Source organism: Corella eumyota, chromosome 5 (assembly GCF_963082875.1).
Source record: "Corella eumyota chromosome 5, kaCorEumy4.1, whole genome shotgun sequence".
Lineage (NCBI taxonomy): Eukaryota > Metazoa > Chordata > Ascidiacea > Phlebobranchia > Corellidae > Corella > Corella eumyota.
Window position 1 is genome coordinate 7441923 of NC_137494.1, and position 27897 is coordinate 7469819.

Sequence of the window (27897 nt, forward strand, 5' to 3'; positions counted from 1 at the left end):
TATTGCAAATATATTTATTACTAATTTGTCTGTTACAATATAGCAACATGTGCAAATTTTTTTTACAAACATTTCAATATATGACACTTGTTTTTGGCTGATATGACCTAATTTAAGAAGAGCTGTGACATTATCAAATTTTATATATTGCAAGCGATGTCAAAATTTTTATAACAGATTTTAAAAATCCGCAAACGTTGGAGGATTTCCATTTATAAATATTAAAATATATATAAACAAAGATTTGTTTAAGTTGTTACATTTTTAGTTTTGTCCAATAATTTCTGCCAAGAGGCTCATTTGCTGGGATAAAATTTTATCAGGTGGGTGAAATTTGTTATTTAATAACCACGAATTTGTAAGATCCCAAAAATCTAAAAGTAAAACCCCTTCAAGATCTTTAAAAATATGTTTTGCAATTACGACTTGTCTAAACAAAAACCAATCAAAGAGGTAATCAATGGCATTGGACAATCTGAAAATAACTTTAGTGCCAGGATGACGTTTTAATAGTCTCAGAGCAGCCTGTTTAATGCCTTTCATGCGATGTATAAACATAGAAGCATGGCAGGTAAAAATATGCAAGCCAACATTAAAAACAACGACTACATCTTTGCCTCCTGAATCAATGCCATCCATCATATCGCTAATGTAAATTCTACTTTCAGATGGTCCTGGGTTTCTTAATGGGGGGCCATGGGCTCTGTAATATATTGTAATATTATCAGTTTTATTGTATACTACATAGGGTGCCTGCCAAACGTTTGGTGGAAGAGGTGCCATATTTTTTTCAAGTGCCAATCGTTTTTCGTAAAACGCAGATATTTGGCGCGTTGTAGAATCGCCAAGGCAATAGATTTGCTTGTTGCGAAGCAAAGATCGATAATCTGTCTGGTTTTCTGCTTTGTTGTCGCACAACAGCGACTTCCAGTTATTGTCAGTAAAGTATCCAGTACGACTCGTGGGGGCAGTAGAGACTTGCTTGAACGTACATACAGATCTGACATCTTTAGTTATTTCCTTTAAAGGTTTAACCAATATTTTTGTAGCGTTGAGGGACTTAATTCTAATGTGACCAGTAAATTTCTTTAAAACTTTTTCTTTTAATGTAATCTGCTCAAACTTATTTCCTTGAGTTTCAAGATAAACAATTTTGTGACATTTTCCTGACTTTGGCTTTATACAAATCCAGGGCTCCGCGTTTCGGGGATTTCCATAATCACAAAGTTCCGATTTTTTAGCCCTAAAGTAAAGCATTTTTAACGAAATACCACAACAAGTAAATATATAAATATAAAAAAATTAACTCGGATTTTTGCAAAGCTTGAAAGGCTATGAAATAAGTTATATAGGGGACGCCGAATCTATTGGAAAGAAAGTGATGGAACAGATTTAATGAGAAAGGAAACGAATGGAACATAAACAAATGAAACAGAAACGGCAAATGTAAATGTTTTTAAGTTACACAAAATTGAATATTTAATTGCTCTTTTTTAGTACTTACTTGTCAGATAGCTCACTTAAATACCAATTACATTCTATAGTTTCTTTTGAAGTAAGACGTGCGATGTATCGAAATCCTTTGTTTTTCAACTGATCAGCTTCTCCGAGCATGTATTTTAATGATTCTACTGAAGATATTAACGTTACATCCAATGTTAATGTTCCAGCAAATAATATTGGAGTTGTTATGGAATAAGTCCCGTCGTTGTTATCAGTGACTAAACAGTTGATAGCATCTGCCGGGTATAATTCAGTGGCCTTTCCTTTAATGAGTCGGGCACGAAAATAATCACCTCCGTGAATCTTATTTCTTCCCAGGCGATCTTTGGCCTGAATAGTTGCAACAAACTCATCCCCGACTTGAAAGGAGGTTTTTGGAATCAACACCTCTGATTTTTCCGAAGTAAAAAAACTTGAATTTTGTTTAGGGTTTAGTTTTTCTGAAGCTGATATACCTCGAAAAAGATCAAGAAAAAGTTCTTGCCATTTTTCGCTTCTTTTTGGTTGTGAAAACACGAATATTTTTTGTGCTAGTCCATAACTTTCTAAATAATCGATTCCGTAATAATAGGAGTAACGATCAGTAATTTTTGTGGGAAGAAAATATGTTACATTGTTTTGAATTTTATAAGTTTGTTCTTTTATATTCAATAACGACTCAGTAATTAATATTTTTGCTTCTGATTGTGCATTTTCTTTATTTTGAAGAGCAGGCGGGTAGATAAATTGATTGCTGTTATCAAAACCTTGTTGCAAAGTAAATATTTGAATGAGAGGAACATAATGATAAACTAGATACACGCCAAGGATAGAAAGACTAATTAGCGACAATAAAATTTTCTTGAAGTCCATTTAAAAAGTCTTTTCAGTTTTTTCAACAATGTATGTTCCTGTTTATTATAATAAAAACTTTTAAAATAGAATTTAAAAATACTTGTTTTAAAATGTTGCTCTAGGTTTAACTCTGCCAAAAAAATTTAAAAATGCTTTTAGTCCTAACTTTTTTATTGCGGTTACTTTGCCTCAAAAAAGTATCTAATCAAACAAAGTTGTAACTTAAAAAATATTGAATATTTTGTGCTGTAAAACTTGAATATTATTAAACATATCCATTTAATCTAACGTGTTTAATGTAATATTTAATTTAGTTAAATATTGAAAAACCACAAAAAAATGTAGTTAAATAGTTCGCAAAGTACTTTGGCCTACATAACTTAAATTTAAATTTTTTATGTTTTTGTTAAATGCGCTTTTTATAGCGGAGCGTTCATAGCGGATATTACCATTCCTTTATATTGGTATATAATTGCAATAGCCGTCCACTCTTAAATTCGCAAAGATAAATTTTTTTTTATTCACTATATTTTTAACAATTTTTATTTGACAAAATATATTTAAAAAGATGGTTCGGTCGCAGAGTTTCTTTTTTAATTATGTTGAAATTTTTTCCAACTTACGATTATTTTAAAAATTGGTCAAGTAGTTTTTGAGATATCGTAATTTGAAGGTAAATATTGTAAATAGGGAAAATCCCTACGCTCGCGAGTCACGTGACGCACGACGTCATCGTCGTAAGTCATTTGCTGGCAGACATAGGAAAATAACCTTATTTTGCCCTCTTTAAGCCGTTTGTTGTACTTTTTTAAAAAAATTTTTGCAAAAAACAAACTTAGCATAAAAAGCAAAATTTGTCCATATTATATAAGACAGTTGTTACTTTTTAAGTATTTTTAATTGGGTAGGCCTTACTTAAAAAATTTTAACAAATTATGGCTATGTTGTTAATTTTTAAAAATTTACTAGCCAAAAACGCTTACAAACTCTTGTAAGAAAAAGACAGGTTAACTAAGTCTTATTAAAGCAAAGTTTACCGTTGACACAGTTTTTAGTTTTGTTTAAAATAAAATCACTTTATTGTTGTTAACTAATACATTGTCAAATTGTTCAAATTAGCGTATATATATAGCCTATATAGACGATATATACTTTTATTTTGGTTATACTATAACAACTATTTTAGTTATATTTTTACAAGTGTAAAGCACAAACTAAAGTTAAGAAAGGCAGCAAACACTAATATTTGTTGCCAGGAGTACAAGTACTTACGTATATTGTACGTTATATTAAAAATTGTTTGGAATTATTACTTAAAAAAAATACATAAAACATGTTAACCAGATTATTTAGTTTATAGTTTATTGATGTAATATATACTTTATGTGTCTTAACCCATGTGACGTTTAGTGATTAGAACTTTTTTTTATATGATCCCCAACAAAATTGTCGGATATATTAAGTTTTAAGCAAAACTTACTATTCTAACAGGTAAACTTTGCTTCAGTAACACTCAGTTAACCTTTCTGTTTCTTATAAGTGTTTGTCAGCCAAGATTGGCCGTTTCTGGCTTGTAAATTTCCAAAATTAACAACATAACCTTAATTTGTTAGATTTTTTTAAATACAGCCTACTTAATTAAAAATACTTTAAAAGTAAAAAATGTCTTATAATATGGCTAAATATTGCTTTTTATGTTAAATTTTTTTTCTGCGAAAAAAAAAAATACAACAAACGGGTCAGAGAGGACAAAATAAGGTCATTTTTCTATGTCTGCCAGCATATGATCTTACGACGATGACGTTGTGCGTCACGTGACTCGCGACCGTTGGGACTTACCTTCAAATCCCGATATCTCAAGAACTACTTGACCAACTTTTAAAATAATAGTATCCTCGTGCAAGTTGGAAAAATTCCAACATAATTTAAAAGAAACTCTACGACCGAACCATCTCTTTAACAATTTTTATTTGACTAAGCATAAACTAATTAAACATGTCTTATACGGCATTGGACATTCTGAAAAAATAACTTTAGTTTCATAATGACGTTTTATAGCCTCAGAACAGCCTCACAATGCCTTTTAATGCGATGTATGTACATAGAAGCATGGCAAATAAAAATAAGCGACCCGATGTTAAAAACAATGGACACGTTTTCTTCTCTTAATTTATGCTGTCTATCAAATCGCTAATATAAGCTCTACAAATGCCGGGCCTGGGTTTCTTAATGGCGCCATGTACTTTGTAATATATTGTAATAATGTCAGTGTTAGTGAACAAAATATAGGGTGCTTAGCACTGTAGAATCAATTGTAGAAAGCCTATTACAATCAATTCTAAGTTCAAGCCAGTTCAATGTCATTGACCGGACACGTACAACAATTATTCTTGTTATAAACGGGCGTCAACTTTAAACAATGCACTCTAAAATCGCCCTTAACGAGAATTAGCCACGTAACCTGTACGTAGAAGGCCAGCGGCTTTACAACGAACGAACTTTTATTACCTTTCGGTTGTGCTATAAATACTGGAACAATTTAAACATTCTTCACCAATCTACCGATAGTTGGTCATCGTTACATCGTCGGGCCAATCTAGCGATAGTTGGCCACCGTCGCATCTCGCAATAACTGGACCTACAAACCGTACTGTTACTTTAACGTCAGTCTAGCGATCAAACTGATCTTGTAACGTAACTTTTAATCAAACCGTGTAAGTGTTTTGCCGTTTTACAATAAAAGTATTACTGTTAACGTCTTGTCGTTTATAACTAAAACTTAAACAAAATACCAAACCAAATATAATCATAATAAAATGAGTCGGTAAACGGGGTCAAATCAAATTAAACGGTTAAACCAAATAACCAACCAAAATAACTACAACAATAAAATCTAGTAACTCTACAAATGGCGATTTCCCGGCGTGATTAAAGGTTAATACTGTAGTTGTAGTGTGCTATAATTAACCTCGAATACGCAAACCTTTCGATGTTTCAAACCTTCCGACACTTTAAACCTTTCGATATTTTTAACCTTCCGAATTACGATATAGAATAAAATACCTTAATTAAAGTGTTACATATTTAGTTTGCCATGCGCGCACAAATAAAATATAAGTGGCAACTGCCTAAGGCTATTACGCCATTTTAACAAAGCGCAGCAAATAAACGTTTTATAGCGCAATAATAAAACAAACGCCAAAACCTATATTCTGTAGGAAGCGTAACAACAACTTTGTTTTTAGATAATCCGAGACAACATAAACCCTTATTTCTGGCACAACAAATCACGACAGTTCCTTATATTTTCTCGAACATTGGCGATGCAACAAAAGTGGTGAACAAGGGGCATACGCACTCCTCCAGACTTCCAAACGGGCTACGATTTTCTGACTGCAACTATTCCCTTGCATGTAAGCCGACATTTAACTCGTCCATGTCTACAAAGCCCACAGATGACTCGTCTACTTTAATGCCCAAGCTGGCTCAACTACGCCCACAGAGGCTCATTTATCGTCCCTTTCCAATGTCACTCGTCGCAAGCAAGTCCACGACACAGCTCAAGAAATAAGGAAGATCGCAACATGTCAACCAGTTCACTCCCTAATTTCCATTCGCTTTTCCGAATAAGATATTGATTCTGCCGAATTTTCATATGCCAGAATTGCACACCTTTTTCAAGGGGAGGTGATGTAGAATCAATTGTAGTAAGCTTATTACAATCAATTCTAAGTTCAAGCCAGTGCAATGTCATTGACCGGACACGTACAACAATTATTCTTGTTATAACGGGCGTCAACTTCAAACAATGCACTCTAAAATCGCCCTTAACGAGAATTAGCCACGTAACCTGTACGTAGAAGGCCAGCGGCTTTACAACGAACGAACTTTTATTGCCTTTCGGTTGTGCTATAAATACTGGAACAATTTAAACATTCTTCACCAATCTACCGATAGTTGGTCATCGTTACATCGTCGGGCCAATCTAGCGATAGTTGGCCACCGTCGCATCTCGCAATAATTGGACCTACAAACCGTACTGTTACTTTAACGTCAGTCTAGCGATCTAGCTGATCTTCTAACGTAACTTTTAATCAAACCGTGTAAGTGTTTTTCCGTTTTACAATAAAAGTATTACTGTTAACGTCTTGTCGTTTATAACTAAAACTTAAACAAAATACCAAACCAAATATAATCATAATAAAATGAGTCGGTAAACGGGGTCAAATCAAATTAAACAGTTAAACCAAATAACCAACCAAAATAACTACAACAATAAAATCTAGTAACTCTACAGCACTTGCCAAACGTTATGTGAAAGAGGTGCAGTCCATGTTAAAAGTGGTATTATTTTTTTTTGTTGTAATACCCAGCCTACTGCCGCGTTGTGAAATCGCTAAGTAAATAGATTCGCTTATTTTGAAGCGAAGCTCGATGATCAATTTGATTTTCAGCTTTGTTGTCACTCAACAGCGACTCCCGGTAGTTGTCTTTAAAGTAATCCTATAGTCGGGCGAGGGCAGTAAGGGACGTGCTTTAACGTGCATATAGTGTTAGTGTTTGTAGTTATTAGCTTTGGCGAGGGTTGGACGACTACTTATGTAGTATTAAATGCATTAAATCTAACTCGGCCAGTAAACTTCTTTAAAACTTTTTGTTTTAACATAATCTGCTTAAATTTTTTTTGATCTTTAGAAAAGCAACTTGGTGACACATTCCTGACTTTGGCTTTACACAAATCTTTTTTTTTCGCCTTGAGGTAAAAAGAACATATTTACATCAAAAACTTAAAAGACCCCAAACGACAAAAACTAACGTCTTATAAAACATAAATGTGGTTTCGTTAAATTGTAAGTGTTTTACCGTCGAAAAACAATGTTAAAAAATGCATGATTTTGGAGGAGGAGTACTTTCACATATTTGTCTTAAAGCCCCATTTATACCAAGTTAGCATAAACTTAAAGAGCTTTAGTTTATACAATATTTTTAGGGCATTAGGTTATAGTGCACTTTCTGCTTTTCAACTAACAGCATGGTTTTTAAGTGCAAACATAACATTATGGTTAATTTACGTGAACCTATTGTCGGTTATATTTATATGACTTTTTATTGAGTGCAAATGTTCGCTTTAAAAACATATAGGCAATTTCGTTATATTAAACGGACACCACTCAATAAACAAGAATTTAGACTTAAATTATATTCAGAGTTTATTTCCGTAGGAATTAACCAGAATTTTATATTCTTGTAACCAACAATCAACTAAAGACAACACCAAAAATTAATTAGTTTGCTGCAATTCTACAATGCGTTAATTGTAAGCCTACTACCGTGGAAAATTGAAACTAAATAAAAGCGCTGCTGACCTGGGATCAAAAGCTTGCCACAAACCCTGCGCTGCTGGTCCACCGTTACGAATCACAAGATAAAAATTCTTCTAACTAAGAACTGCGTAAATCAACATATTTGTGTTATTTTTTTAGTAATGCAAATAGATTTATTCACAATTTTATGTTATAATATAGCAACATGTGCAGATTATTTTTACAAACATTGTTTTATATTAAACTTGTTTTTGCCTGATATTGACTTATTTAAGGAGAGCTGTGACATTATCAAATTTTAACAGTCTAATATTTTAAAACAAAAAAATTAAATTTTATATATTGCAAGCAATGACAAAATTTTTTTTAACAGATTTAAAAAAATCCGCAAACGTTGGAAGATTTCCATTTATAAATTATAAAATATATATAAACAAAGATTTGTTTAAGTTGTTATTTTTTTAATTTTGTCCAATAATTTCTGCCAAGAGGCTCATTTGCTGGGATAAAATTTTATCAGGTGGGTGAAATTCGTTATTTAATAACCACGAATTTGTAAGATCCCAAAAATCTAAAAGTAAAACCCCTTCAAGATCTTTAAAAATATGTTTTGCGATTACGACTTGTCTAAACAAAAACCAATCAAATAGGTAATCTACAGCATTGGACAATCTGAAAATAACTTTAGTGCCAGGATGACGTTTTATAAGCCTCAACGAAGCGGCTTTAATGCCTTCCATGCGATGTATAAACATAGAAGCATGGCAGGTAAAAATATGCAAGCCAACATTAAAAACAACGACTACATCTTTGCCTCCTGAATCAATGCCATCCATCATATCGCTAATGTAAATTCTACTTTCGGATGGTCCCTGGTTTCTTAATGGAGGGCCATGGGCTCTGTAATATATTGTAATATTGTCAGTTTTACTGTATACTACATAGGGTGCCTGCCAAACGTTTGGTGGAAGAGGTGCCCTATTTTTTTCAAGTGTCAATGTTTTTTCGTAAAACGCAGATATTTGGCGCGTTGTAGAATCGCCAAGGCAATAGATTCGCTTGTTGCGAAGCAAAGATCGATAATCTGTATGGTTTTCTGCTTTGTTGTCGCACAACAGCGACTTCCAGTTATTGTCAGTAAAGTATCCAGTACGACGCGTGGGGGCACTAAAGATTTGCTTGAACGTGCATACAGATCTAAAATCTTTAGTTATTTTCTTTAAAGGTTTAACCAATATTTTTGTAGCATTGAGGGACTTAATTCTAATGTGACCAGTAAATTTCTTTAAAACTTTTTCTTTTAATGTAGTCTGCTCGAATTTTTTTCCTTGAGTTTCAAGAAAAACAATTTTGTGACATTTTCCTGACTTTGGCTTTACACAAATCCAGGGCTCCGCGTTTCGGGGATTTCCATAATCACAAAGTTCCGATTTTTTAGCCCTAAAGTAAAGCATTTTTTAACGAAATACCACAACAAGTAAATATATAAATATAAAAAAATTAACTCGGATTTTTGCAAAGCTTGAAAGGCTATGAAATAAGTTATATAGGGGACGCCGAATCTATTGGAAAGAAAGTGGTGGAACAGATTTAATAAGAAAGGAAACAAATGGAACATAAACAAATGAAACAGAAACGGCAAATGTAAATGTTTTTAAGTTACACAAAATTGAATATTTAATTGCTCTTTTTTAGTACTTACTTGTCAGATAGCTCACTTAAATACCAATTACATTCTATAGCTTCTTTGGAAGCAAGTTTTGCGATGTATCGAAATCCTTTGTTTTTCAACTGGTCAGCTTCTCCGAGCATGTATTTTAATGATTCTACTGAAGATATTAAAGTTACATCCAATGTTAATGTTCCAGCAAATAATATTGGAGTAGTTATGGAATAAGTCCCGTCGTTGTTATCAGTGACTAAACAGTTGATAGCATCTGCCGGGTATAATTCAGTGGCCTTTCCTTTAATGAGTCGGGCACGAAAATAATCACCTCCGTGAATCTTATTTCTTCCCAGGCGATCTTTGGCCTGAATAGTTGCAACAAACTCATCCCCGACTTGAAAGGAGGTTTTTGGAATCAACACTTCTGATTTTTCCGAAGTAAAAAAACTTGAATTTTGTTTAGGGTTTAGTTTTTCTGAAGCTGATATACCTCGAAAAAGATCAGGAAAAAGTTCTCGCCATTTTTCGCTTCTTTCTGGTTGTGAAAACACGACTGTTTTTTGTGCTAGTCCATAACTTTCTAAATAATCGATTCCGTAATAATAAGAATAAAGATCAGTAATTTTTTTCGGGGAAAAATATGTTACATTGTTTTGAATTTTATAATTTTGTTCTTCTCTATTTATTAACGACTCAGTAGTTAATATTTTTGCTTCTGATTGTGCATTTTCTTTATTTTGAAGAGCAGGCGGGTAGATAAATTGATTGCTGTTATCAAAACCTTGTTGCAAAGTAAATATTTGAATGTGAGGAACATAATGATAAACTAGATACACGCCAAGGATAGAAAGACTAATTAGCGACAATAAAATTTTCTTGAAGTCCATTTAAAAAGTCTTTTCAGTTTTTTCAACAATGTAAAAATATATATTTTAAAGTGTTGCTCTAGGTTTAACTCTGCCAAAAAAATTTAAAAATGCTTTTAGTCCTAACTTTTTTATTGCGGTTACTTTGCCTTAACGACTTTCCACTTTCAGGTGTGCTGTTTAAATAAGGAGACCATAGTACACAAACAGTAAATCAAAAAAGTATCTAATCAAAATAGTTGTAACTAAAAACTCTTTTGCAACTCACCCACAAATATTTAAGTTGTATTTTTTATTCGACATATCTTTTAAGGAAAAAAAAATATTGTTCTATCAAAACTTTTATATTATAAAACATATTCCATTTTGTTCAACGTGTTTAGCATAACATTTGATTTAGTTGAATATTTAAAAACCTTAAGAAATTTAGTTAAACGTTGATTAAAGTACTTTGATCTCCATTACTTAAATTTAATTTTTTTATGTTCTTGTTAAATGCACTTAGAGCGTTTATAGCGGATATTACCATTCCGTTATACTGGTATATAATTCCAATAGCCGCCCACTCTTAAATTCGCAAAGATAAAATTTGTTCACTATCAATAACCTTTCTTAGTTAGGTAATAAAAAGTTAATAATTAAATATTTAATATACTTTTTATCTGACCGTGTTAGAAGTCAATGTATACTGGACGTTATCTCAAGGCTTATTTTTAACACAAACATATAAATATCGACAATAGCACAAAATGCAAATCCACTTCGTCCTGTTTTAGTTGTACAAAACAAAATCTTTGTTATTTTGTAGGTAAACTATGCTTTGGTAAAGGCAGAAAAATATTTTTAATAAAGTTAATTTATTTAAAAAAAAAATTGTTTTTATTTTTTTCTAATCCAATAACTTGTGTCCAAATTTCAACTTGAGATAATATTTTTATAATTTGGTTGAATGTTAATATTGAGAAGCCACAAATTTGTGAGATCCCCCAAAAAAGTTAACACTTTTAGAATCTTTAAAAATCTATTAAACAATTTTTATTTGACTAAGCATAAACCAATCAAACATGCCTTATACGGCATTGGACATTCTGAAAATAACTTTAGTTTCACAATGACGTTTTATAGCCTCAGAACAGCCTCACAATGCCTTTTAATGCGATGTATGTACATAGAAGCATGGCAAATAAAAATAAGCAAGTCGATGTTAAAAATAATGGACACGTTTTCCCCTCTTAATCTATGCTGTCTATCAAATCACTAATATCTACAAAGGGCCGGCCCTGGGTTTCCTAATGGTGCCATATGCTTTGTAATATATTGTAATAATGTCTGTGTTAGTGGACAAAATATAGGGTGCTTAGCACTTGCCAAACGTTATGTGAAAAAGGTGCGGTCGGTCTTAAAAGTGGTATTGTTTTTGTTGTTGTAATACTCAGCCTACTGCCGCGTTGTGGAATTTCTAAGTAATAAATTCGTTTATTTTAAAGCGAAGCTTGGTGATCAATTTGATTTTTAGCTTTGTTGTCACACAACAGCGACTCCCGGTTGTTGTGTTTAAAGTAACCCTATGGTCGGGCGAGGGCAGTAAAGGACGTGCTTTAACGTGCATATATTGTTAGTGTTAGTGGTTATTAGCTTTGGCGAGGGTTGGACGACTATTTTTGTAGTATTAAATGCATTAAATCTAACTCGGACAGTAAAATTCTTTAAAACTTTTTGTTTTAACATAATCGGCTAAAATTTTTTTTGTATCTTTTGAAAAGCAACTTGGTGACACATTCCTGACTTTGGCTTTACATAAATCCATGGTTCCTCGTTGCAGGGTTATCACAAAGTTCCGATTTTTTGCTCTGCTGAAACGACAAAAACTAACGTCTTATAAAACATAAATGTGGTTTCGTGAAAATGTAAGTGTTTTACCGTCGAAAAGCAATGTTAAAAAATGCATGATTTTGGAGAAGAAATACTCCTTACAAATATTTGTCTTAAAGCCCCATTTATACCAAGTTAGCATAAACTTAAAGAGCTTTAGTTTATACAATATTTTTAGGGCATTAGGTTATAATGCACTTTCTAACAGCATAGTCTTCATGTGCAAACATAACTTTTTGATTAATTTACGTAAACCTATTGTCGGTTATATTTATATATTTTACAATATTATTTTTTTGTAAATGTACGACTTTTTATTGAGTGCAAATTTTCGCCTTAAAAACAGATAGGCAATTTCGTTATATTGAACGGACGCCACTCAATAAACAAGGATTTAGACTTAAATTATATTAAGAGTTTATTTCCGTAGGAATTAACCAGAATTTTATATTCTTGTAACCAACAATCAACTAAAGACAGCACCAAAAATTAATTAAAGCAAATAGATTTATTCACAATTTGTCTGTTATAATATGGCAATATGTGCAGATTATTTTTACAAACATTCCAATATATGACACTTGTTTTTGTCTGATATAGACTAATTTAAAAAGGGTTGTGGCATTATCAAATTTTAACAGTCTAATATTTTAAAATAAAAAAAAATTTAATTTTATAGGTCAATTTTTAAAACTAATGTTCGTATAAATTGCAAGCGATGTCAGAATTTTTTTAATAGATTTTAAAAAATCCGCAAACGTTGGCGGATTTCCATTTATAAATATTAAAATATATATAAACAAGGATTTTTTTGAGTTGTTATTTTTTTAATTTTGTTTGTCCAATAATTTTTGCCAAGAGGCCCATTTGCTGGGATAAAATTTTATCAGGTGGGTGTAAATCGCTATTTAATAACCACGAATTTGTCAGATCCCAAAAATCTAAAAGTAAAACCCCTTCAACATCTTTGAAAATATGTTTGGCAATTACGACTTGTCTAAACAAAAACCAATCAAAGAGGTAATCATTACAGCATTGGACAATCTGAAAATAACTTTAGTGCCAGGATGACGTTTTATAAGCCTCAACGAAGCGGCTTTTATACCTTCCATGCGATGTATAAACATAGAAGCATGGCAGGTAAAAATATGCAAGCCAACATTAAAAACAACGACTACATCTTTGCCTCCAGAATCAATGCCATCCATCATATCGCTAATGTAAATTCTACTTTCAGATGGTCCTGGGTTTCTTAATGGGGGGCCATGGGCTCTGTAATATATTGTAATATTGTCAGTTTTATTGTATACTACATAGGGTGCCTGCCAAACGTTTGGTGGAAGAGGTGCCATATTTTATTTTTTAAGTGCCAATCGTTTTTCGTAAAACGCAGATATTTGGCGCGTTGTAGAATCGCCAAGGCAATAGATTCGCTTGTTGCGAAGCAAAGATCGATAATTTGTCTGGTTTTCTGCTTTGTTGTCGCACAACAGCGACTTCCAGTTATTGTCAGTAAAGTATCCAGTACGACGCGTGGGGGCACTAAAGATTTGCTTGAACGTGCATACAGATCTAAAATATTTAGTTATTTCCTTTAAAGGTTTAACCAATATTTTTGTAGCGTTGAGGGACTTAATTCTAATGTGACCAGTAAATTTCTTTAAAACTTTTTCTTTTAATGTAATCTGCTCAAACTTATTTCCTTGAGTTTCAAGATAAACAATTTTGTGACATTTTCCTGACTTTGGCTTTATACAAATCCAGGGCTCCGCGTTTCGGGGATTTCCATAATCACAAAGTTCCGATTTTTTAGCCCTAAAGTAAAGCATTTTTAACGAAATACCACAACAAGTAAATATATAAATATAAAAAAATTAACTCGGATTTTTGCAAAGCTTGAAAGGCTATGAAATAAGTTATATAGGGGACGCCGAATCTATTGGAAAAAAAGTGATGGAACAGATTTAATGAGAAAGGAAACAAATGGAACATAAACAAATGAAACAGAAACGGCAAATGTAAATGTTTTTAAGTTACACAAAATTGAATATTTAATTGCTCTTTTTTAGTACTTACTTGTCAGATAGCTCACTTAAATACCAATTACATTCTATAGTTTCTTTTGAAGTAAGACTTGCGATGTATCGAAATCCTTTGTTTTTCAACTGATCAGCTTCTCCGAGCATGTATTTTAATGAATCTACTGAAGATATTAACGTTACATCCAATGTAAGCGTTCCAGCAAATAATATTGGAGTTGTTATGGAATCGGTCCCGTCGTTGTTATCAGACTAAACAGTTGATAGTGTAACGAATCCACCATCTTATTGTTTACGCCAAGGTCTTATCTATTCTGCAGATCACGTGTTTACACCTATTGTCGATCTGTTACTCCTTATCTCTATCACGTGGCTTAATCACGTGATGTATTAGTTTAACTGTTTCGGATGTATTTGTATTTAGTATTCGTGGTACAAGCTTGTGAACGGTTGTATGTGTATTTTTCCGCAATAATAAACTATAAATTATAATACGGCTTTTCTTACGAAAGACAATCAGACTCGATTGTTACATTGGAGGTCCTGCCGAGATCCTGGTTCTTTGAAGTCGTAAAGAATTTTAAAGAAATATTGCTGCAAGAAATTACAATCGTGTGTTTCACACTTGTCGAATATAAAAATAGAAAATATTTATTCAAAATGGACCAATTTCTAACAACATCAATATCTATAGAAATTAAGCGCGTTATAGTTGAACGCGAGTTCTGGGAAATTAAACGGGAACTAGCGTCCCTGAAAAATAAATTAGATTCAAAGATGTTGTACCAATCAACAGAGCTATCAAGATCTAATCAAGAGCTAGAAAAATATACCGGCGAAACCGACATCGAAGATTATTTAATAAAATTTGACCTTATGTCAAAGGCCAATGGTTGGGATTCACGGGAAAGCGGCTATAGACTAGCGCTAAGTTTATATGGTAAGGCTGCCAGTATCGTCACCAACTTATCTGGAAGTGACCGTACATCAGTAGCAGTTTTAAAAGATAAACTGCGTAAACGTTTTTCTTCCCCGAAGTTAAATTTATTGAACGAGCTACATAGCCGAAAAAGAAGAATGAACGAATCCTTAGATTCACTTTCAACCGACATTGCCAACATGGTTCGGCAATGTCCGATTTATACTAATTCAAGCACAAAAGAACTAGAAAAATTAAAGATGAATTGTTTCATGAATGCCATAAAACACGATGAAGAATTGCACTTTGCAATTTATCACCATTTACCATCTACAATCGAAAGTGCCCTGGAAACTAGACAACTTTCGAACAGCTGTATCGAATGGATTTAAGCCTTAACTCAATGTCGTGTACCAGCACTAAAGACTACATTACAAAATCAAGCCGTTCTAATTTACCATGTGCGTTTGATCCTATTTCCAGTCCGACAAAACCTTTTTCTTGTACAGAAATAAACACAATTCAACAACCAAAGGCGATTACTACCAAAAAGAAACTAGTTCAGGAAAATGAAACTTTTTATATGCCTATTCGTTCAATATCAAAATCAAATGACGATGATACTATTGAAAAGGAAATTGCCCAGGCCCAATTAGAAGACCCTTAATATAATAAATGTAAAACTTTATCTTCGTTCTAAGCCAACTCATAATATAATTTCCACAAAGTTTGATGGCCAGCTATCTTCATTCGTGATCAAAGATGATGTTCTATTTCGAAAATGGGAGTCGGCATCGGGGTCAAAATTCCACTTACAAATGGTTGTTCCAGCATCGCTGCAGGCAGGGATTTTAAAGAAGGCGAATGAAGGCCATAAGGGGGTTATGTCGACGCTAAAGAGATTACGACGACGTTTTTATTGGACATCATTAAAAGCTGATGTGATTAAATACAAAAGGCAGTGCGCGGGGTGCAAGGAAACAAAAATAGATAAAAATGGAGAATCGCGAAGTTTTGTTCCCGGAGAGACGGTCTGGCTTTGTAACAAAAGTTCGGGTGGAAATTTACAAAAAGACATTTGCGCAGCTTTTGTAATTACGCAAAAGCTCAATGACAATACCTATCGCATAAAAAACCCAAAATGTTCAAACAAACCTATGGTCGTTAGCAGAGCAAGGCTTCATAAACTCTGTTAGTTACATGGTGAATTCGTTTCTTATTTTTGTTGTATATTTTCTGCTTTCATCGGGAAGGGGGGAATGTAACGAATCCGCCATCTTATTGTTTACGCCAAGGTCTTATCTATTCTGCAGATCACGTGTTTACACCTATTGTCGATCTGTTACTCCTTATCTCTATCACGTGGCTTAATCACGTGATGTATTAGTTTAACTGTTTCGGATGTATTTGTATTTAGTATTCGTGGTACAAGCTTGTGAACGGTTGTATGTGTATTTTTCCGCAATAATAAACTATAAATTATAATACGGCTTTTCTTACGAAAGACAATCAGACTCGATTGTTACAATAGCATCTGCTGGGTATAATTCAGTGGCCTTTCCTTTAATGAGTCGGGCACGAAAATAATCACCTCCGTGAAGCTTATTTCTTCCCAGGCGATCTTTGGCCTGAATAGTTGCAACAAACTCATCCCCGACTTGATAGGAGGTTTTTGGAATCAACACCTCTGATTTTTCCGAAGTAAAAAAACTTAAATTTTGTTTAGGGTTTAGTTTTTCTGAAGCTGATATACCTCGAAAAAGATCAGGAAAAAGTTCTCGCCATTTTTCGCTTCTTTCTGGTTGTAAAAACACGACTGTTTTTTGTGCTAGTCCATAACTGTCTAAATAATCGATTCCGTAATAATAGGAGTGAAGATCAGTAATTTTTTTAGGGGGAAAATATGTTACATTGTTTTGAATTTTATAAGTTTGTTCTTTTATATTTAATAACGACTCAGTAATTAATATTTTTGTTTCTGATTGTGCATTTTCTTTATTTTAAGGGGCAGGTGGCTTGATAAATTGGTTGCTGTTATCAAAACCTTGTTGCAAAGTAAATATTTGAATGTGAGGAACATAATAATAAACTATAGATACACGCCAAGTATAGACAAACAAATTACTAACAATAAAAATTTCTTGAAATCCATTTAAAATATTTTTTTTTATTAATATCAAACCAGTTTGCATCTAATAACTCTTCTTGCCATTTACCTTAAAAAATTTTAGTTTTATTTTTTATTATACACTTTTTTTAAGGTAGAAAAAATAATGTGCTGTAAAACTTCAATATTATAAAACAAAACGACTGTTTATGCAATAGTGCAGCATGTGTGCCTTAAAAGAAATACTACGTTTTGTATTATTATAATTTAAATAACCGGAAAGGAATAGAATTATTAAACACGAACAATGTAAAATATCTGCAGTCTAAGTATATATATATATACATGAGTCCATATTTTTTTTTCCATTTAAAACTGTAATACTAGTCGATGTTAATAACAAATACGGCAAAATGAAGTTTTTGAAGCAATTTATTCTATTCTTGGTCATTTTTTTCATATTTATGGTTGGTTCATGTAGATATTTCCGTTTTGAATATGAAACCATACCTGCAGGAAAGTTAGTGGATGTTAATTTAGTTATTTGTATTGATAATTTACTCTTTTTTAATTTATATTAAGCATAAATAATTTACTGTAGATAGTATTACGAGGTTTAAGTTAAATAAAAGTTCATTTTTTTAGAGACCTAAAATTCATGCAGCCATATTCGTTTATTAATAAAGACGAAAATCATATACATTGCGAAGGTATACTTGCTGTTAACTCTTTTAGCGAACAATACGTACGATTATTTTTAATTTATTATAAGAGGATGGCAAAAACCTGATAACTGTAACAAAATTTTAGCTATTACCATTGGGTGTTTTGAAATTAAACCAGCGGTATTCGAAATAAAAAAGAAAGGCGTCATCGTCACTAAGTTTAATAGGATGACTCACAACTGGTGTTTTTCTTACTGTTCAGACATGTAAGTTCAACTTGATTTATTCGACAATAAATAAATTAATAGTTTTAGTTTGGCAAATTTAATTTATAGTCCGTGTTACTAAAATAGAATTAAAAAAAAGATTTGCTTAGTTTTTTTTTTAACTAGGAATTTACGATACGCAGCGTTCTCCAATAAGAAGTTGTGTGTGTGTTTGAACTCTCCAGATGTAATATTATTTGATTTAAGTAAAACCTCTATAAAATGTAATACACCATGTCCAGGAAATGGCTTGGAGAATTGCGGAGGAAAAAATTCGGTTAACATGTTTCGTTTATTAAGCCCATGTATATCAGGTATCGTTGCTTAAATTAACACATCTAGGTTATGGGCTAAAGAAAAAACCAAAGAAATTGTAATGTTCAATGTATTCATCGAATTTTAAAAGATTTTTGTGAAATATATTGCGATAAGATATATTTTTCAGTTGCTGTAAAACTGGGTTATGAGAACTCTTATCTTTTTTACAGGAAAAGGTGTAAATTCTGACTACCTTAAATCAAGACTTATGGGTTGTTTTAATACAACAAGTAATATTTTAAAGTTTATTGATAATGGAAAAGCAAAGCACATTGTCAATGCCAGTCCAGCTATGTGTTTTTTATCGTGCGGGCTTGAAAGTAAACCCATTGCTGTAGTGAACCAAAATGACTGCTGGTGCGGAAGGTTAACAAAAAGGTCAAAATTTCACACATCTTAAAACAAAGCATGTAATTTTAAAATATGTACAGATAAATTGAAATGTGTATTTATATTTTTTATTGTGTCAGACTTCTTTTTTAGGATTAATTTTAGAAATCACGACTCAACATGTAATTCTGAATCGGTTTTTGTTTATAAAACTTTGTCAGCTGATCCTCGATGTGACCACATTAGCTTTTTACCTCAACCTGTAACTTCAAAAATTGCTTTAGCATCCTGTCCTGGATCTGGTAACACGTGGGCAAGATATTTGATCGAAAAAGGTTCCGGGTTTTACACGGGGTCTACATATAACGACAACGAACTATTTAGAATCGCAGGCATGTGTTGTTTTGACGTACAAAACTGAGTTGATTTCAAGTTTTTGACAAATTACCGTTGATATTTAAATGTTTCTTGATTAACCCTGTTTTAAATGTTTATAGGTCTTCTTGGTGAAAAGGACAAGTCTGGTAAAACACTCGTTATCAAAGATCATATTTTAAAACCTAAAAAAATATTACTGTATAATTCATTTATTTTGATTATGCGAAACCCGTATGATATGGTCATTGCGGATTTTAACAGAATGAAGTCACATAATCATATTGGATTGGCAAGTTTTAATAATTTTAATACTTCAGGTACTTAAGTTTTTTTAAAGTTATTTTTATACTTATAATTAAGGGTAGTTTATAGTAAATACACGGTGCTTTTTTAGATTTTCAATTACACGCTAAAAAACTCATTGCTCATTGGAAAAGCCTTACTGAAATCGTATTGGGGTCAAATAAACCATATTTACTTGTTATTTATGAGATGCTTAAAAAAGATCCAATTAAAGAAGCAGAGCGTATGATAAAGTTTGCTAACTTCACTGATCTTACTGATGATGAAATAAACGACAAACTTTTGTGCTTGAACCAAAGTGTAGATGGTGCTGCAAAGAGAAAAGTTTCAAAACTACCTTTTGATCCTTTCAGTCAAGAACTTAAAAAGTTAATTAACAAGCAAATCGACGAAACTCAATTATTGTTTAGTAAAAATAACCTAAATATTACTTTAAACAAGTATAAAAGATTGGTTTAATTTAAAAACTTTTTCTCATAGTTAGCACATTATAAAGTTTATATTTTTACAACGTCTTAATACTGTTTGAATTTTGAAGTAATCATAAATTTTGCATTAAATAATAATATATACAAGTAAAATACATTATATTGATAAGTGTGTTAACCATGTTGTTATAAACAAAAAATATGACTGTGCATTTATTTCCCTAATTTGCGTGTTGGTTGTCAAACATAAGTAACAACCCGTGCTTTAAAAGTTGACATTTGCCATGTGGATCAAAATTAGGCATGAGTATGACGGCTATTTGCTGTGCTTTTAAGGCTGTTATGCTGTTCTGTTTAGATTGACTACTAAGAATTTCCTGGTCGCAAAGTAACAACAAAAATATGTATATTATTCATCAAGATTTTAAAATAATAATAAAACTTTCTGTTAGAAATATATATAAACCAAATATTTATCATCTAATTGTGTTTTTGCTGTGTGTTGAGTTCAGACTGTCAGACAGTCAAATGTTGCCTTAGTTAGGGTGAATATATTAGACCCAAATCTTAGCACTATTCAAGGCAAATACCTGCAAAAAATTAACAGGTCTAAAAATAATTTTCAAAGTCTGAAAGTTAACTTTGAAATTATTTTCAGATCTGTTAACTTTTGACTTAAGTCAGTTAGTTAAATTGTGCTTCTGTTAATACAAGTTTGTTATTTTAACCAAACCATAAAAAAAGTAAAATTGAATTATGTTCTATATCTGTACAGTCTGTATATGCTATCACCGTTTATTAGGTTTAAATGTTGCTATTTCCTATGTTGCTATATTTTTTGTTAATGTTCACATACGACTTACTATTTTTGGGTGTTCCTTTAATATTTTCTATAACCGGTAATATATATTTAGCCGATTTTTTAAATTGCGTACAAACTCTAACTTTTCATGACTCAAATTTCCAACCCAGGCATTTATTCCAGTTAAAATCTCCAAATAAATTTATGCCAATAAAAACATTTCTTTGGTCATAACTTCAAAATTTTAATAATAATTTAGGCTGTTAAATAAAAAATGTATTCATGTGAAATATATTCTTCAAAATCTTTAAGTTCTTCGGTAAGGATACTTAGGCTTTAAAATAATTTTTAAGTTTTTTTCAAGTTTTAGGATTTTTAAAAAAATATAAAGTAAGGTTAACATAATGGCCGAGTATGACCTGACATCCAAAGTGGGTTGTTATCTTGATCGACATCTTGTGTTTCCTCTTTTGGAGTTTTTATCGGATCGGGAAATATTCGACGAGTTGGATCTCCACAAAGGAAAACTAGAACTACTGAGTAATACCAACATGGTGGACTTTGCTATGGATGTGTACAAAACTCTGTATCCTGGTGAGGTAGGTTTCATTTATTTAATGATTTTATTTTTGTTTTTTTGGGAATGTGCCAAATTAATATTTTCATGTCGTTTTTTAGTAAGGACTTTTATAAAATGTTCATGTGAATAACAAGTTTTGTATTGTTACATTGATTTTTTAGAAGTTTTTTTGTTATATATATAATTAAAATTGTTGTTTAAATTTTTATCATTTATAGGAAATTCCCATTTACCTAAGGGATAAAAGAAATGAAGTTGTTAGTTTACTTAAATCTCACAGCGTCAAAACAGAGCCCATAGTTCATATTTTTGAACAAGAGGAAGTCAAAAAACAGGTGAAAAATTAAGAATTTATCTTTAATACTGAACACAAGTAAATACAAGTTTTTCTATTTTTTAAAAATAATATAGTATACATATATATATTAGTGATGTGCTGATCAAAATAGTGATCGTAAATCGCTGATTTTGAAAATATTTTGCGATCACCTGATTAAGTTATTAAATTGACAGATCGGTAGCTACGTAACATTTAATTTTTTTGCACCTTAGTTACCTTAACCACATAGATTTCTATTTCATAATAAAATAGTCTTAATTATACTTTTATTTGTTTAGCCTACTCTATGCAAAATAATTTATAGCACGTTATTTTTGCTAGTAAAAGTACTCTACATCTTGTAAATTATACGGAATGTTACTGTTAAATATTTAAAAAAAACTGTAAATAAGCAAGTAAAAGTATTTAACATACAGGGTCAATTTTTTGTAATATAGTGACGATAAAGTTACTGATTTTTTGGTAAGTTATCGGATCATAATCACAATCTGATCGAAAATATTAATTACGATTGCAAGCCGATTTCAATCATAAAAAATGGCGATCGGCACATCACTGATAAATTTACTCTTTATTTAATTTATAAAAAAATTACAAAAATAAACCATTCAACTTGTTAAAAAAAAATTTATCCTTGTATCATTAGAATGTAGTAATGAATATAGAGTATATCTTTCTGGACATAACTTTGGTACTACATTTTTTTTTAAATGTCAAATATTTAATTTATATATATATATATCATTAAAATATAAAAAAATAAAATGCATAAGTGATTAAAAAGTTGCAAAAAAAAAAGTTGCCAGTGTTTTAAATCATTCGGTTTATTTACTATGTCAGTATGATAACCAAGTAGTGCTTTTACTAAATTAAACACAAAGTTGTGGTTTTTAGATTGAAACAACGCGTGAAGGAAAGCAATTGTTTGAGTATTTGGAAAAAAATCACAGTTTCAAATTGGAAGATCTGGGTACATTATATGATTATGCAAAGTTTCAATACGAGTGTGGAAATTATTCAGGTAACCTTATATAATAAGATACATATATTGATAAAGGCTATCCTTATACTTGTTTGATGAATTTGTGGACATTTTTTAAAAAGTTAGCTCTAATGTCAGATTCTATTTTTTTTATTTTAAAGAAATAATGTTGTTTAGTAGACCATTTTTTCTCACATACCAGGTGCTGCTGAATATTTATATTTTCATCGTGTTTTGGTACAACCTGATGATAAAAGAGCGATGGATTCTTTATGGGGAAAGCTTGCCAGTGAGATTTTAATGCAGGATTGGGATACGGCTTGGGAAGACCTCAATCGTCTGAGAGAAAATATTGAATCTAACATTATTGCTAATCCATTACAGGTATATATACTATAAACACATATATAATAAATATTACTTAACTGCTAAATTATATTAGTGGTATAAGGGGATTTATGTGGTGACTTAATGTTTTAAAACTGTGTTGTTAATATTTTCAGCTTCTTCAACAACGTACTTGGCTTATCCATTGGTCACTTTTTGTATTTTTTAATCATGCAAAAGGCAGAGATGAAATTATTGACCTGTTTTTGTACAACCCCCCTTATCTTAATGCTATTCAAACAATGTGTCCATGGATTTTAAGATATCTTACAACTGCTGTTATTACAAACAAGAGAAGAAGACAGGTAAACTACTTTTAGTAAAATAGGCTTAAATACATCACTATAGCACACGCTCTGTAAAAATGCTAAAACCTATTACCTTAAGGTGGAAAAAATACATAGCTCATATATTATCCAAAATTACAACAAAGATTTGCTCGAGTTAATTTACCCACATAACACAAGCAGAATTTTTTTTTGATGGTCTATCCACTATATATACATACATCTATACATAAATATTGTTTATAAGCCTTATTATATATTGATTGGTATTTTCAGGTTCTCAAAGATTTAGTGAGAGTTATACAGCAAGAGTCTTACACATATAGGGACCCAGTAACAGAATTTATTGAATGCCTCTATGTTCACTTCGACTTTGATAAAGCACAAGAAAAACTGAGAGAATGTGAAACTGTGCTTTCCAATGACTTCTTTCTTGTGGCTTGCTTGGATGATTTTATAGAAAATGCAAGGCTGTTTATTTTTGAAACATTCTGTAGAATACACCAAGTAAGAAATATTAACTACTTCTTGTTTACTAAAAAAATAAATACTATAGCTTTGGGTTTAAGCCAAGATAGGCACCAAAGTTTGTTAATTCACATTGTTTGCAACTCAATAAACGATTTTTTATAACTAAATAAATGCTACTACTGCTATTTGAATTTAAATGTTTGAATTTTTTTACCGTCTTTCTGTTTTGAAATAGCTCCCTTAAAAAAAATTAATAGAACTCTTCAGGCATTACTTTCTAGCTCTTTAACTATTCTTTTTATTGTAGTGTATTAGCATAGATATGCTGGCAGACAAATTAAACATGACCGTTGATGAAGCAGAAAGATGGATTGTTAACCTCATTAGAAATGCAAAACTTGATGCAAAGATTGATTCAAAAATGGGTCATGTCATGATGGGTACACAAGCTATTTCACCCTATGAACAGGTCTGCTTTTTATTAAAAGTCAAATTTTTTTCATTGTGTTTTAAATTTGTTTATTTTATAAAAATTACAATTTTTTGCCTTTAGGTTATCGAGAAAACCAAAAGCTTAGCCTTGAGAACACAAATGTTAGCCACCAACGTTGAAAGACGTTTAAATAAAGAAAAGGATAAAGTTGATGCTGTAAGTTTTTACAATCAGTTACAGATTTTATTTGTTGGTCTTAAAGAAAATTTAAAATACTGTTATTGATTTAGGTACCACATTGGGCTGGTGGTCCGAAAGAAAACTGGTAGTGAATTCTGATATTTTTGGTTTATTAATTTGGAAAATGGTTGTTTATTGATTTATAAATAAGGTTTTTTAACAATTGTGGGTAAAAAAGAATTGTAAATAAAACGATCAGACAAACAATAATAAAAATTCTGTTTATTTATATTACAAAAAAAGTTGGTAGGATTTGCGATTAAAGTAAAATTGTGGAATATATCGTTAATATTGTTTAAAAGATTCGATCATAAGATGGATCAGTTGGCTGTTGTTTAGCTGCAGGTTGGTGTCTGGCATGGTGATGATGACCTGAAGCTGGGGCATAATTTGGTTTTCTTAGTGGGGCTAAATACTCAAACATTGAAGTTTTGTGCTGTGAAAGCATGTTGGTTAGTTCACATGGCAGAGGCTCTGTCCAAAAAAAGTCATGATTTAAAGCTTCATCTGAGTCAACTCTATGCTTCGGGTCTAAAGTTAGTAACTTGTCTATAAGATCCAGGGCATATTGGTCACGCACGTAAGCCTTTAGGCGATCTTTAACTTTTCTTTTCTGTCCTTTGGGCAGTTCAAGCTTCTTGTAAAGATCATATTTTTCAACACCGGGCCAAACCAGCGGTGTAATTGAACCACATAACTGGCTGATGTAGGTAAGCTGTTGCTGTTCTGTGTGTCCCTAAAAATAATAAATTGAACTCTATCACTGATACAATATTTCAACAGAGCTACAGGCACTTAATGTATCACAAACAAACCTGCATTATGGGACTTCGAGTCCACATTTCCGTCATTATACAACCGGCTCCCCATAAATCAATGGGTGGCCCATAATCTCTGTCTCCAAGCAACAACTCAGGTGGTCTGTACCACAGTGTAACAACTCTGTTTGTGTAGCGGTTTGCTTGGCCAGTTTTGGTATAGCTAAATGCCCTGTAAAATATTATTTGTTGCTATCTTTAATTTGTGAATTATTTATGGTAATATTCTTGCTTTATTAATACTGGTCAATTGCCTGCAATATAAACTGCATTTAAATTGTCATAATATGGTCGTAACTTTTAACCAATATAAGCCAACGATTTACAAGTGCACCACAAACAATAGTTTTATTTTAAGGGTTTATGATTTGAACATACATAAATATATGTATGTGTATTGTCCACTAAGTTGACATAAAGATGAAAACATTGAATTTAAACACATCAAATTTAATGACTGCTTGATACTATACAAATATAATTAACCTTGCTAATCCAAAATCAGCCAGTTTAAGAACTCCATTCTTCGTGATTAAAATGTTTGCTGCTTTCATGTCTCTATGAAGAATCTTATTTCGATGAATATAAAATAAACCTTCCAACAGTTGTAGCATTGTCTAAACACAAGTTTCAGAGCTTTAATTTTGTCATTTATGTTAAGACACTATTATTTTCAAAGCATCAAACCTTCTTTATTTCTCCCAGTGTAAACTTCACGTGAGCATTACTTAACAATCCTGCTAAATCGTGGGCACAAAACTCAAACACAAGATAGATAGAACCTTTGGATCTAAAAATTTTTTGTACACAAATTTAAAAAAATGAATGCTACGAAGTAGAATTTACAGCCTTAACATAAATTTTTGACAAAAAATATTTTGTCTAAAAAATTAAAATAATACCCAGCATAATTTTTATGGTATACTTCACTGTTTATACAAAAGATATTGCAATTTCCATAAGCTTGAATCATTATTGTAAAATACCTGTTATAGGGAGTTGGTTTAGTTCGACAGATTTCAATTAATTGCACAACATTTTCATGTTCCAGCAACTGCAGAATTTTTATTTCTCGTAGTGCCGTAATAGGGAACTATTAAAAAACATTATAAAATCAATAATAATAAAACCTTTATTTTCTATTTAATTGTTAAACTTATATTCTAAAGTTGGTCGACAATACAGCCCAAACTTATTTCAGTTTTGAGTTGTGATTAAATATTATGTCTTACCCCTTCTTTTTCATTTTCCATTATAACCTTTTTAAGGGCCACCAAACGCTGTGTTTTTCTATCTTTGGCTTTAAAAACCTCCCTACAAACAGAAATTTTTTATATTTTTTTTTCTTTTATGTCTGTATTTATTTTTTCGGTTAAAAAGTTAAATTTACAGCCTAAACAAAGTGTAACATTTTTTACTGTTACCTTACAACCTGACCGTGTTTAAATTGGCCTGCCATTTTAATTTAAAAAAATTGTTTCTGTAAGTATTTTTCAAGTAGTATTTTTTTTGTTTTATGTGTCTATATGGAGAATAAGCTACAAAAGTTTTTTAATATAAAACAGAAAATAAATTTTACCCGAAGGTTCCCTGTCCAATTTTAGTAATTCTCTCGTACTTTCCCACATCTTGGCAAAATTGAAAATCTATCTGATTCGTATCTGGTGCTTTAGACATTATTTTCCCGACAACTAGTTGAAGTGCAACAGGGTTTGCGGGTTTGTTTTGTTTGAATCGGATTTAATCTACCTGACGAAAATATCTATTTGACGGATCAACGGATCGAACGGATTAATGGATCGAGTTTTATTAACTGAATCGAATATATATTAAATAGATATTACATTTCAAATGCATATTTGACGGATATTTAATTAAACAAAAAAAATTTCATGAATTAAACCCTTATCCCAACCCTCACCTATTCAGATTACCCATTAACACATCCGACCCATTCGATCCTTCTATCCATGTAATAGTCAATCAATCCATACGATCCGAAAATATACTTTCGTCAGGTGGATTAAGTTGTAATCCGTTTTTTGTTTAGATGAATCCGAAAACCCTTATTTGACGGATCAAAAAATTGAACGGATCGAGTTATATTAAAAAAAACTAGATTTATTTGATAAATCAAAATATGGGTTGAAATTATTTGATTATTTTTAAAATTAATATTTATTGTAAATAAATTTATAGACAAACATTACCTATTTAAAAAGATTAACTGAACTTATTAATCAAATATCACGTATACCTTTTTTTAAATTATTACACTAAAAAATTAAAATTTTTTCTTTGTTCTGCGCTTAAATAACAATCTTTAGTTTTTATGGAATAAACAAGCATTTAAATATAATAAATAAACGTAAATTATTTTTCTTATATGTTTTTACTTATATTATAAAATAAATACATCATACCAAATTTTCAATGCTTAATATCGAACTTTAATTTTTAATGAACAAACCAGCATTTAAATATAACAAACAAACAAGAATTATTTTTTAATTCATTTTCGAAATATAAATATTATAAGATATAACCCACCAAACTTTAAAAACCTAATAACAATCTTTAAATTTAAATAAACAAACACCTATTAATTAGTAATTAGTGACACAAATTAGAATTTTAATTTATTTTTGAGTTACTTATATCATGAAATACATTTGACAAAAAATTAAAAACTTTACAACAACCTTTGAGTTTTAATAAACAAACACTTATTAATTAGTA

General features: G+C 31.3%; 5 protein-coding genes across 5 annotated transcripts; 1 reads left to right on the plus strand and 4 right to left on the minus strand.

The window, feature by feature from the left end:
• Window positions 1–92: 92 nt before the first annotated feature.
• On the minus strand, window positions 93–2355 carry LOC145753396 (NXPE family member 3-like). The gene is made up of 2 exons (XM_082569809.1): window positions 1505–2355; window positions 93–1243 (listed from the first exon to the last, which is right to left on the minus strand). Exons 1-2 carry the CDS (start codon window positions 2353–2355, stop codon window positions 265–267), a joined length of 1830 nt encoding a protein of 609 aa, XP_082425935.1. The 3' UTR covers window positions 93–264.
• A 5767-nt stretch (window positions 2356–8122) lies between these two features.
• LOC145753398 (NXPE family member 3-like) lies at window positions 8123–10214 on the minus strand. Its single transcript, XM_082569810.1, has 2 exons — window positions 9364–10214; window positions 8123–9101 (listed from the first exon to the last, which is right to left on the minus strand). The coding sequence occupies exons 1-2, from the start codon at window positions 10212–10214 to the stop codon at window positions 8123–8125; spliced, it is 1830 nt and encodes a 609-aa protein (XP_082425936.1).
• Window positions 10215–13051: 2837 nt separating this feature from the next.
• Window positions 13052–18346, minus strand: LOC145753399 (NXPE family member 3-like). Its single transcript, XM_082569811.1, has 5 exons — window positions 18196–18346; window positions 16550–16866; window positions 14142–14356; window positions 13673–13880; window positions 13052–13387 (listed from the first exon to the last, which is right to left on the minus strand). The coding sequence occupies exons 1-5, from the start codon at window positions 18344–18346 to the stop codon at window positions 13052–13054; spliced, it is 1227 nt and encodes a 408-aa protein (XP_082425937.1).
• Window positions 18347–20987: 2641 nt separating this feature from the next.
• Window positions 20988–24549, plus strand: LOC145753775 (eukaryotic translation initiation factor 3 subunit E-B-like). The gene is made up of 9 exons (XM_082570223.1): window positions 20988–21219; window positions 21419–21535; window positions 22435–22561; window positions 22725–22906; window positions 23026–23214; window positions 23473–23703; window positions 23975–24136; window positions 24221–24316; window positions 24391–24549. The coding sequence occupies exons 1-9, from the start codon at window positions 21025–21027 to the stop codon at window positions 24427–24429; spliced, it is 1338 nt and encodes a 445-aa protein (XP_082426349.1). The 5' UTR covers window positions 20988–21024; the 3' UTR covers window positions 24430–24549.
• On the minus strand, window positions 24247–26901 carry LOC145753777 (cyclin-dependent kinase 9-like). The gene is made up of 7 exons (XM_082570225.1): window positions 26738–26901; window positions 26391–26472; window positions 26145–26251; window positions 25846–25948; window positions 25645–25775; window positions 25156–25330; window positions 24247–25076 (listed from the first exon to the last, which is right to left on the minus strand). Exons 1-7 carry the CDS (start codon window positions 26833–26835, stop codon window positions 24636–24638), a joined length of 1137 nt encoding a protein of 378 aa, XP_082426351.1. The 5' UTR covers window positions 26836–26901; the 3' UTR covers window positions 24247–24635.
• Between the last annotated feature and the right edge of the window lie 996 nt (window positions 26902–27897).